This window comes from Halichoerus grypus, chromosome 10 (genome assembly GCF_964656455.1).
Source record: "Halichoerus grypus chromosome 10, mHalGry1.hap1.1, whole genome shotgun sequence".
In the NCBI taxonomy this organism is placed as follows: domain Eukaryota; kingdom Metazoa; phylum Chordata; class Mammalia; order Carnivora; family Phocidae; genus Halichoerus; species Halichoerus grypus.
Genome location: NC_135721.1, coordinates 32,187,969 through 32,200,293, shown reverse-complemented (window position 1 = coordinate 32,200,293; position 12,325 = coordinate 32,187,969). Strand labels below are relative to the sequence as shown.

Below are 12,325 nucleotides of genomic sequence, written 5' to 3'. Positions count from 1 at the left end.
ACGTCATTCTGTTTACACCCATTAGTCAGTGCAGTCTAACAAAAAGTCTGTGGCAAGTCAAGAACATTTATTTCCTACGAGGAAAGGAAAATGTTCTTAGGTGAGAATGATTCCTGGGAATATACAAGACAAGAAGAAGCTTGGTTTCCTCCATCAAGCTGGGTATCCCCGAGCATTAGATGGACGCAACAGACCCTTGTTAGTTAAAGCACAATCCTCATCCAGGCAGTACCAACATCACTTGTAAGTTTGCTAGAAATGCAGATCCTAGGCCTTCTCCAGATCAGCTCCAGAAGAACCTGCAATCCCCAGGTGATTCATATTCACATTCAGGGTTGAGGGGTATTGGTGCAGAACAGTGGTTCTCAACCTTGCTTACAGGTAAGAATCAACCTGGGAATCTTAAAAAAAAAAAAAGTTACTGATGACTGGGTCCTACCCCCAGAGATTCCAAGTTAATCAGTCTGGGGTGTGGCCTAAGCACTGGGATTTTTAAAAGCTCCCCAGGAGATTCTGAAGCAGTCAGGGTTGAGAGCCACCCGCCTCATAGTCAAACAGTGGGATTCCTGGAGTCAGAGTCCCCTTTCCCCCGTGGCCTGGCGGCCAGAGAGCTGCAGAGTAAGTAGTGGGGAGATCTCCGCTAAGGACTTAACTTTCTGCCTGGTGCTCTGTTCCTCTCAGCTTCTCCACACAGCTGTCCCTGACCCCTCACCCCTCTGCCAAACTACACCAGAATGTCCACTGGTGCTTTAAAGACGCAAGCTCCGAGTCACCCTTGAGGACTACAACATCAGAGTCTCAAGATGGGATGCTAAAATCTGCATTTTTTAAAAAGTGGTTCTTTTTTTTTAAGTTTTATTTGACAGAAAGAGATACAGTGAGAGAGGGAACACAAGCAGGGGGAGTGGGAGAGGGAGAAGCAGGCTTTCCACGGAGCAGGGAGCCCAATGGAGCCCAATGCAATGTGGGGCTCGATCCCAGAACCCTGGGATCATGACCTGGGCAGAAGGCAGACGCTTAACGACTGAGCCACCCAGGCGCCCCCTAAAATCTGCATTTTTAACAAGCTTCCCAGGTGTGTCTGATGTGCAGCCAGGTTTGTGAACTCCACAGTGGGTCTAGCCTTTCATCCTGCCAAGTCATTAAGGATTTGTAAGGATGAATGAGCTGTCAAGAAAGCAAGGGCCTGGTGCAATGCTCCTTTATTAATTATGGGGAAGTGATGTATTGGCAATGATAATACTTCTCTTGGAAAGGCCAATGAATGGTTCGTCGATTGCTGCATTAGATTTTTCCCAACTCAACCTTAATGCTCAGCTTTTACTCCTCTGTGTGGTTTAGAAGCGGCATGGCTTTCGCGTTAAACAGCTTCTTGGTCTTTATTCCCAGGTGAGCTGCAATCTTTGAGGGAAATACCAACACGGAGAATCTTTCCGAAATCTTGGCTGGGGAATACCTCTCCCCTCACCCCCACATCCTTATCTGCTTGTGTCAGCAGCTTCTAGCCACGGTACTGCTGTGCATGTCTATACGTAGGAAAAACACAGTGAGGATATAAGAGAAAATCATTGATACATCCCCAGGTCCCTTTGCTAAACGAAAGCTTCCTTTCGCAGAGGGCTAGAAAGCGGAGGAAGAAAGATATATCTGGATGAACAATTTCAGAGGTGAGAAATGGGTAGGCAAGTCAGGGTGAGGGTTCTGCCTGTGGGAGAGGCGAGGAAGGTTGAAAAGAAAAGTTGCAGCGCCCGTCTGCGCGTGTAATCGATGGGCTGGGTGCCCGCCCGGGAGAGCGCTAGCGCGCGGCCAGAACGCACTGCGGGGCCGAGGGCCGGGAGCAAATCGAAAAACCTTCTCGGCGGCGGAGGCTGGGAGGCTGGGAGGCTGGAAAGGCTCCCCGCCCGCTCGAGGCTCCAGAAACGCGCCGGCTCTCCTCCCGGGCGGTCGCCGAGGGCGCCGGGGCTCGGCGGGCCGCGGACGCGGCGGCGGCGGGGCCGAGCGCGCGTGTGAGCGAGTGCGAGGCTGCGGGCGGCGGGCGGGCGGCGGGCGGGCGAGTGTGCGCGGGAGGGAGGGGGAGCGCGCGCGCCGCCCGGGCCCCGGCCCTCCCAGCCTCCCGGCCTCCGCGCCTGCCTCCCGCCCGCGCGCACCGGCTGCCCGCAGCCGCCGCTCCCGCTCGCGCCGGCGCTGCACGGGAGTCTGCCCGCCGCCGCCCGCTTTGTGCTTCCCCCCAGAAGATGGGAGCGACCTCTTCCCGGTCGGGAGCTATTTAAAAGGAGAGAGTGCGCCGTATCGCCAGCTAGCGTGGAGGAACTGGGGAAGGATCCATCCACACTCCCCCAAACCAGGTAGGATCTTATGATGGGCAGCAGGAGGGATTTGGTCAGCTACCGCCAACTATTTTCCATTTCTTGTTCGCAAGGCTACACTTCCCACCCGCTTGGGCGAAGGACCGGCTGCTGAATTGTGTGTGTGTGTGCGTGTGTGTGTGTGCGCGCGCGCGCGCGCGCGCGTGTGTCCCTACACGTTTTCTGGGGTGTCCGCGCTTCTCGGGGAGCGAAATTGCTCGGGCTGGTGCGTCTGGGCGTGAGTGTGCCCGCCTGTCAGTGCCGGCTGCCGGAGGAAGAAAGGGCTGCTAAGGAGAGATGCTGCACCCTGCACGGCGCTGGGCTCTGAGGCTTCAGGGCGCGAAGAGCTAAGTCCACCCGGAATGCAGCGCTGCTGGGGATCCAGGCGTCCCCACCCACTGGGCTCTGCTCCGCGGTCATCCCACCTCCTGGTAATCCTTGGGGTCTTCCCCAAGGCCACACTCGCGAGTCTCTTTTCCGGCGAGGTCTGGGTGCTCCTTCACCACGGACTGCGGAGAGGAGGGAGTTGTGGCCGGGGCAGGAGGAACAGGCAAGGGGGGATTACAGCGGGACGGGGGTGGGGGGGCGGGTAGTGGGCTGAAGGGTCCGGGTCTTTGGGCACTATGCCGGGGTGTGCGCGTTGGGGATTCTGCACGCACAGGCATCTCTCTCCCACGAGATTCGAAGGGAACTTTGCAGCTGCATTATCTGCCTCTGGAGCTTTGCCGGCTCTTGGGGAAATGGTCTGTGTTCTGAGATGTGAGGATATCCTTCTTGGCTCCTCCTTAATGAAGAAGAGGGAGGTCTTATGGGTGGACAGTCAGCTAAAGAAACCAAATCTGCCCAGAGGATGCTTTTAAAAATACAGTGTGTGTGCATCCTTGATTTTAACACCCCCCCGCCCATGGATTCTGTTGACTATTTGATGAATGACTGGGGCTGGCAATTTGTATTTCCCTCTCCAGACAAAGTGGCAGTGGTTGGGTTGAAAGCAGACTGATCAAATTTAACAAAGAATTTTCTGAAGAGAGCAATAGTGCGTGGTGTCCGCATTCATCGGAAAGAAAGTCAGGCTTTGCACTAGGTACCTCTTTAACCCCCCCCCCCCCCCCCTTAGCCTGGCTCCCTTGCTGGCGCTCTGTATCTCTCCTGCTAGTCAGCCACTAGTGGTTGTGACTATAACAATACAAACTTTGTCCTGCTGGAGGTGTAAAGACTAAAAAGAGAAAAAAGGATATCAGTAGGAGGTGTAGTGGAAGAAGCTTTTTAAAAAATGACAGATGTAAAGACAGTACTGGCATCCAGATCATGGAGGAGCTAGCAGAGTAGGTGGAGATTCTGATCAGATCTGGTTAAAGGCATAGGCTGAGTATCTCCAAATATGAGCAATTGGAGCACCCACAATCCAGCGTCTGTGGGAAGATTTGCTAAGGGAAATGGGGAGCAACCAGGAGGGCATTCTGCAAGTATGCCTCCCACCCACGCCCCCCCTAAACTAACACACATGCACACACTTGCGTGTTTTCTCTTTCTCTCTCAAAGCTACTCCTGCAGCAAGTCAGGAAAGGAGGATAGAAATGTATCTAGATGTTTCATTCATTTCAGATAAGAAAGCAAAACCAGAATAGGGGTGACGGCTGTTAGGTTCCTCTTTCAAATCCTGTGTTACTTGGATTTAGCTCTATGGGTTTGCTAAACTTGCTTAATTGGCTGCTTAGGCTGGTGTGAAAGGAGGAAGGAAAGGAGAGCTAGCTCCATCTTTGGGGCCTTGTGAGTGAGAAGGTGGGGGAAGACCCACTTACTTCATCAAGAAGCAGGATGTGTTTTCTTAAATGGTTTTCATTTTACAAATCCCGCCTGTTTGAAGAATTCCATTTGATTCTGAGGGCTATTTTGCTAAGATTTCTCCCACCTACTAAAAAAAGAGCCCTTATTTTTTTTCCTCCCTAAAATGGCTGTTGTCTTGTATTAAATATGGAATGATTAATTACTAGGGAATTAAAGAACTGGATAGAGGTAAACCATTATTGACTATTGAGCTGTGCAGGGTTGCAAAGGATGCAAGTGTCCATGACAGTCAGACTTCATTTACTCTGTCCTGAAAGCTTCACAGGGCTGGAAGAGGAGAGTAATGAATTAAAAGAATATGAAGGCTGTTCTTTATATCTATCTGTCTATCAATCTGTCTATCTACCTATCTACGTACCTATTTATCCATCTGTCTTTCTATTCTTTCTATTTTATCATTACTATTGAATGGTTTCTGCTATATCATTTTGGATTTAAGATTAAGAGCTAGCTAACCATTTTGTTGACCATGAAGGGGAAGAGAAGTGATAGCAGTGCTTTTACTCCAAATAAAATTACAAAAGGAAGATGAAGTATAGTCAGGACTGTACGCAGGATTTACATTAATTGCTTTTTCAAGCTTACTGTTTTGAAAAAAAAAAAAAAATTCCAAGAGAGCTTCAGCATTTTGTTAGCAAGCTATATTTAACATGTTTTTTATCAGACAAAAATAGACTTTATTTATCTTGCAAAGTAAACGCATGGTTTCTTCCCTCTCAGTATTTAACCTGTTTCTTTGAAAAGAAAAATAAATGATGATAAAAGCTCTGCAGATCCAATGAGGTTACATTCCTGCTTTAAAGCAAGTTAAAGCATTCATTTAGGTCATGGATGTGTTTCTCCCAAAGTAAGTGCATTATAGGACTTTGCCATCTGATTTTTGTGTTGCAATTCAGTGAAAGGAGCCCTTTCTCCATAACACCTTCAGGTAGAGAGAGCATAGCATGGAGGTAAGTAGCAAGCGGTCTACCCCATCAGCATGGAAATAACCAAGGTCCAGGCTGAAATAGAAATTAAATCTGGAAAAAGAAATACACGATTAAAAGAGGGTGGTAGAGCACCAATCTTGCATGTTTTGTATTTTTGCAGTGTGAATGTATGTTGCTTCTAACCAAAAATTAAATTGTTGCTTTACATTTGCTGAGCATTTAGGAATCAACGTGTTGCAATCTCTTTCTTCTTCCTGTGCCTTTCATCCTCCCCCCCACAGCCACTTTTTTTCTTATAAGGGATAGATGTCTCTTGCCAAAACATCTTCCAGTATTGCCCATACCTCATACTTAGACCCCTCATCATAACCTCTACCAGATAGTCTCCCATCTGATCAAATTCTCCTGCTCCCTCTTGTGGCAAATATTCTCCCTGACTTTCCCTAGATTTCAGAGTCACAGCTAACATCATTCACAGCTCCCTTAGCTGCCTATCACTTGGGTTCTAATCTCAGTAATACTTGTGACTAACCAAGCCAGTGGGTTGATGAACTAGCCATTTCAAGTTTTCTCTCTGAACAAAGGGATGTCTATGCCCTGGAGACATACTTGAGATTTAGTGGAAGTAAATGTCAGATGCTTTGTGACCCATTAGGATGGAATAGATTCGGGAAATGTGAGCTTTCAGAGTTGGCCTCTGAGATTTTGATTTGGACTCAGAGCTAGTCCGGTGGGGCCTCATTAAATGCAGTGAGATGATTTTCAGTTTTCTTTCTTTCTCTTCCAAAAGATACCTCTTTCCCTGTGTGTCTGGGTCTGTGTCTCTCTCTCTCTCTCTCTCACTGCCTCCTTCCCTCCCTCCTTAGACTCTAATGCGTGCGCGTGTGCGCGCGCGCACACACACACACACAACACAAAATATATTTTCTACAACACATATTTTGAAGACTTAAACTCAGTCAATAATTAGGTTCTCAGTAAAGTTTGTAAATCAAACAACCTATTTTCTGAATTGGAGACTTCTAGGGTAAGCTACTCTCATTGGCATGTTTTCATCAAGAGCAGGTCAGAATACAAATGAGGAGATTGGGTGCCTTCTTCCAGTGTGTTGACTCAACTTGGAAGACAGTTGCTTGCAGCCCTTGCTGCCTCAAGTGTTTTGTGTAGACTCTCCTTGCTGACGACTCTTATTGAACTCTAAGTGTTTTATATCCACTCTGTGATAGTCCTTTGATCTGCCTAGCCAAGAGAGTGTAGTACAGAACAAGAGAGACAAAGGTTCAAGAGAATCACATTTTCTCTCTATCTGAAACTTTCTAGCCAATTTCAGGAGGAGGAGGAGGAGGAGGACGTGTGGAAGGAGAAAAGTCCTGACTGGCAGCTGAAGTGAAGGAAATGTGTTTGTGGTCAAGGGCAAGTGCATTATAGGCAGCCAACTGTAAAGTGATCTGGGGGGGGGGGTGCAAAACATCCTTGGGGTGGAAGCATTTATCCATCCACCAGCATAAGATCAGAAATTCTCCCTATTAGACATTGATTCGAATAAAGTAATTCTATCTAGTAGATCCCTAATAAAATGCAATGACATCACTTAGGAAAGAGCTACCTTTAATTCTTATAGACCACTGGCATTTGTTTGTCTGCTAACTTGTATTGGTTTATCAGGTCAGCTGACAGAAAAGTCCTGAGGGCCTGGAACACAGGAAGATAAAGAGGAAGTGAAAGTAGTTTGAAACTGGGTTGGTGCCCAGTTTGTGCCCTCAGAGGCTCCTTCTGGTGGGGAAGTGTGAGGACCTGCGTGCCCAGCAATGGGGCTGCTGACGGAGGGAGTTGAGAGTAGCCAGACAGAGACAGCGATGCACTCCCACGCTGAAATTTTACTTCTGGGGCAGCAAAGGTATCAAAAATTTGATCCTTTCTGGAAAATGTAGCCTTTCGAATTCTTCTGAGAATGGGCAAATTATGATCCCCAGTGAGAAATGATATCCTTAAAATCTTGAATGGCTTCTACTATATGCCGTTTTGGAATATTCATACCAGTAACCTATAAAATACACATGCGATACCAATTCAGACAAATGGTTTCTTGCATATATAATAGAGATAGAAAAATAAATTTAAATATTAGAGTTCATCTTAATTTAAAAAAAGACCTAAAACATAATCACTCAGTGGATGTCATTACATGTGAAGTCAGAATAATTAATAATTTCTTCATGGAATCTAATGTGAGATGAAGTCAGACAGACAAGAGGGTGATTCAGCAATTTACTACAAACAAACCGTGATATTTATTGAGCGCTCACTGTATGCAAGGCACTGCCCTGGGCTTTTCAGAGAATGCAGATGATGAAGAGGAGTTATTTGACATTTGCTGATTGCCCGTTGTATGCCCAGGGCCAATTTAAGCACTCTGAATGTGTTTTCTCATTTAATGCTTATAAGTGCCCTGCAAGGAAGCATCCTTATCGTGATATAAAAATGAAGACTATGGCTCTGTTAAATAACTTACTTGAGGGTTAATAGGTGATAGTACGAGTTTTTGATGCTGTTCAAAAGCCATGTTCTTTGCGCCATGTTCTCTATTCTTAAGGATGTCATGGTCTAGAACACCTAAGTGCTGAGCCAACTGGGAAATATTGCTACAACTGTCTAATGAGCAAAATGCTGTAGAGTTGAAAGGAAGAAGAGAATATTGGAAGAGGCTTCATGGGGGAGGAGGCATTTCAGTTTATTTTCAAAGAGTGAAAAAGGCTTCTAAAATAAATAAAGCCAGGGCGCCTGGGTGGCACAGTCGGTTAAGCACCCGATTGATTCTTGGTTTCGGCTCAGGTGATGATCTTAGGGTCGTGAGATCCAGCCCCGTGGCCAACCCCGTGTGGGGCTCCGCGATCAGATTCAGCTTGAGACTCTCCTCTGCTCCTCCCCACTACCCCCCACTGCCCACGCACACACAGGCGCTCGCTCTCTCTCAAATAAATAAATAAATCTTTAAAAAATAAATGAAGCCTAGCTATTTTTGAAGCATGTAAACCAGCCCCAGCTAATTTATGACAAGGACAACCCTGGGGCAACATTAGGGCCATTTCCAGGCTTTTCAGATCAGCTGTGTGTCCCAGTCAGAACCATGCCATGGGAACCGTGGATCTGGAACAAAGGATAACATACGCCACTGCTCACATGCATTTTACAAGTGAAGCCAAAATTCAGGGTGAATTTCCAGCATGGCCTTTAAAGAGAGATACTGTAACAGTCTGAGAGGTCAGACAAGGGACATACCACCTGCCATCCTCTTCCTCCCTTAAATTTGATGGTTATGTTTTCTGGGCCATTACAGGTGATTTTCCTTTTCTTTTTTTTTTTTTGGCACCAAATGGCTCTGGTGCTTTCTCCCTTGAGATTCTTGAACTCCTGCTCATTTCCACTTCCCCATAAAGCACAGGACCCAGGGCCCGCTGCAGCTCTGTCTGCCCTGCTCGATGTAGAGCATCTAGTTCCAAGAGCAAGTTTAGAGAATCAGACTGCTTATCCTTGCCCGCAAACCTAAACTTCTGGCATAGACCCACGGTAGAGCCCCCAAAGTGAACAGCATTTGGGCAGAGGTAAAAGGATAGAGTTTGGAGATGTGCTAAGTCATATATCATATGTCTCTCAGAAGTTCCAAGTCACTCTTCCAAAATAACCTACCTGCCAGATGTTGGGGGACGTGAGCTCCCTAAAGCTGAAATTTGTGAATTGGTCCTGGGCAGAGTTGGTGGCTCGTTTTCCCCTGACTCCTCACTGCCTCTCTCCTCCTGGCCCTGCACCTGTCAACAACCCCTTCTAAGAGCTTCTCTTTCTCTGTGCTCTTGCTGCTTAGAACCATAGCTAGCTCTGGAAGGAACAGCAGAGATCAAATAGTTCTTTCTAAACAAATGAGCATATGAAGGCCACATGAAAATAAATGACTTTTGAGAGTGAAATAGGAGATAGTTGAATTCAGATCTAGGGTCCTGAGGTCATGTCACCAAAGTCACATCTTCCTTTTTTGTCTGATAAGTGGAAGGCCTCCAGGAATGCATCTGTGTTTTCTGGCCTCAGGAGTCCCTGGGTGTCTCCTAATGATTCCCCAAGGTGGAAAGAGAATGGTGACTTTGGCTTCTAGATTGAAGGTATTGATAACAAAGTGAGGGACCCTGGAATACTCAGGCTAAAGTTCTCTGAAGTCAACAGGCATATCATGACAGTCATTACATTTATTTGGATTCAACAAATGGCATATTTAAGATCGTGCTGGGTACTTCACTTCTCTGTGCCTCATTCTGCTCATCTGTTAAATGGGAATGACAATAGTAAAAAGCCATGTGGGGTTTTTTTGAGGAATGATACATTAATACTTGTAAAACATTTGGAACAGTTTCTGGCACGTGAGTGCTTAATAAGGATTTGTTCTTGAAATGAATAGTGAGAGAGTCTCTGTCCCTGCCTGTGTGCCTTTATATGAACATGCTAACTGTGGGAGGTTGCCATGCAGAGGAGGAAGATAAGGACACATATAATGACATATACCAGAGGTCACAAACCTGTTTTTCAAAGGGCCACATAGTAAGCATTTTTGGCTTCGTGGGCCACAGGATCCGTGACAATTACTCGACATAGCTGTGTCACACCCATTGACAATCCTTAAATGAATGGGCGTGCTGTGTGCCATAAAACATTATTTATTGACACTGAAATTTGAACACCATATAATTTTCACATCATGAAACATTGGTTTTTTTCATTGTTTCAATTATTTAACAAAGTAAAAAAAAAATTAATGAAATGGGCCTTAGAAAAATAGGTGGCAGGCTACGTTTGACCTGTTGGCCCTAGTTCACCGCCTCCTGACACACAGCTAGACTGTGAGAGATACAAAGGCAATATCAGTGAGCTTGAAGAATCCTAGCAGTTGGAGTTGGTGTCGTGCAAAGAGAGGTGGCCTAGAAACTGAGACCTTGTTTTAGAGCCTAGCTCTGTCATATCTGAGATGTGTGCCTTTGAAAATGTCTTTAAAGTTATCATGGCCTGAGTTTTTGTGTTGGGAAAAGGGGGGTAGAGGCAGAGTTAGGTGGCTTTCAGGGGCCTTCCTAGCAGTAAAAGCAGTTTTATGAAGGGAAATTGGACATTTAAGATGGATCATGGAGGGCAGGTAGAAAAGCATGAGAAAGGAAAACATGGTACATATTTGGGTAATTTTTATTTAGTAGCTCAGTTGATTACTAGGAACAGTAACCTGGGAATGTAGACATGTGCTGTATTATGGATGATGACCCTGAATGCCAAATTGAGGGATTCAGGTATTAGGTATTCCTATTGTTAGCAAAATTCCCCAGTTTTACAGATCAAGTTGAGAAAGGGAAAATGCCTTGTACAAGGCCACAGGACTGGTACTTGAGAGCTGAGACCAGCACTCATTTCTTTTGGACCCCAGACCAATGATCCTTCTGTCCACCACATTGCCCCCAGCACAGTGGTAGAATGAAATTAACTGCAATTACATGATTGTGACCTCCGAGGGGCAAGTCTCAAAAAAATAACAGAAGCCAATTTGAGTGTTTTCTTTTTTTAAAAAGAGATTTATTTATTTATTTATTCCAGAAAAAGAGAGAGAGAGAGGAGGGGGAGGGAGAGAGAGAGAGAGAAAGAATCTCAAGTAGACTCCCCACTGAGCAAGGAGCCCCATGTGGGGCTCAATCCCAGGATCCTGAGATCATGATCTGAGCTGAAGTCAAGAGTCGGCTGCTTAACCAACTGAGCCACCCAGGTGCCCACCCACCCTGTGCACTGCTTCCCCATCCCCGCTTTGAGTATTTTCTAAACATGATCTCATCCCCCCCGCAGCATATCTAAGAAGGTAGGTCTGTGAGTAACCCCATTACAAACTTGCAAAAAGTTTAACCCAAGACCTGGCCCTCCAACAGTCTTTGGCCTGGCTTCCTGCTATCTTTATTTTCAGCTCACATGTTATTTCTTAGCAAAAAACCTTCCCTAATACCCTAGTAGGTCAGGTCCTCCATTACTTAGTCTTGGAGGACAGTGTTTTTGCCTTTACAACATTTAGCAGAGTTGATAATGATGTTTCTTTTGGAAATAACTTAAATTAATGTCTGTCTTCTGTCTTCCCAGCTACATAATACATTCCAGGAGGGGAGAGATTGTGTCTGTTTACTTCATGGCTCTAGCCCCAGTGTCTCTCCCACTCCAGACATGTAATAGACATTCAGGGTTTGTTGAATGAATGAGTAACTGAGTGTTCTCGCGTAAGTCATTGATATCGATGAAAGCAGTCCTTGCTTAAAAGGCAGAAGTTACTGTCTTCACTTGCTAATGAAATAATTAAATGATTGGCATTTCTTCCTCCACTGACTTTTTTTCTCAACTCTTCCAGAGAAGGTGGATTCTTCAAATATTCTTCAAATATAGGTATATGGGATTGGTGTAAAGGGCATATTCATTAGATTCTTTATCTAGTGGAGAAACTATGTTTCATAAACTGTGCTCAGGGATTTGTATAAAAATTTCATGTTTTCCTATAAGCTACTCAATTATTCCTATAAATACTAAAGTTTGGCCAGTTCCTTTCTAAGCTGCTTCCATTTAAAAAAATTTATTTGTTCTATGTATATAAATACCTGGTCTTAGAGCCATGTCACTGTGTGTATTGTCAGAAACTTTAGAAAATGGTTGCACAGAATACTGATGAAGGGTCACCATTACATGAGCATCTATTAACTTGAATTTAAAAAAAATATTTTTTTCTTCTTTCTTCTGCTTTTTTCAAGAGCATATTATTCTTTCAAGGACTGTGATTTGACACTATGCAGAAAAATTTAAAAGACTTACAAACTTCAAGTTGATAGGGTTCCATCTTCTGAAAAGCAATCTACTTGAAGATGAAGCTTAATGACTCAGGGAAAAAGCTGATGAAATTCACCAGCCTCTGCTCACATAACCAGCATTTTCCTTGTTAAGAAAGCTTTTTTTTTTTTTTTTTAAGGCATTCTGGATGTTCCTATCACATAGCTTGAAGTTAGATTCTGTATTAAACATCTCTAGTCCCAAGAGACAGACTAGAATGTAGAAAGTGACTACAAAGATTTACCCTTGAGTTGAGGTGAACAAAGGGAGTGGTGATACCCCCATAAAGACCTTATGATTTAAAGAGCACAATTTTCGAGGCAC

The 12,325-nt window shown here is 45.2% G+C and overlaps 1 protein-coding gene across 14 annotated transcripts in view; it reads left to right on the top strand.

Moving 5' to 3' along the window:
* Positions 1–12,325, top strand: part of SLC8A1 (solute carrier family 8 member A1) — a 380,628-nt gene that overhangs the window by 49,782 nt on the left and 318,521 nt on the right. For 9 of the 14 annotated variants that reach the window (XR_013441666.1, XM_078056234.1, XM_078056227.1 and 6 more), the window contains exon 1: positions 2,479–2,776. The exons of 1 other annotated variant lie outside the window; for it this stretch is intronic. Coding sequence is in view for 7 of the 13 variants with exons in the window: in XM_078056234.1 (XP_077912360.1) it covers positions 2,708–2,776 (69 nt within the window). In the remaining 6 variants the exon portion in view is untranslated. Of the gene's footprint in view, positions 1–1,529; positions 1,668–2,121; positions 2,346–2,478; positions 2,896–12,325 lie in introns of those variants that run through there. 4 more of the 14 variants (XM_078056229.1, XM_078056230.1, XM_078056231.1 and 1 more) reach the window with 3 other exon arrangements.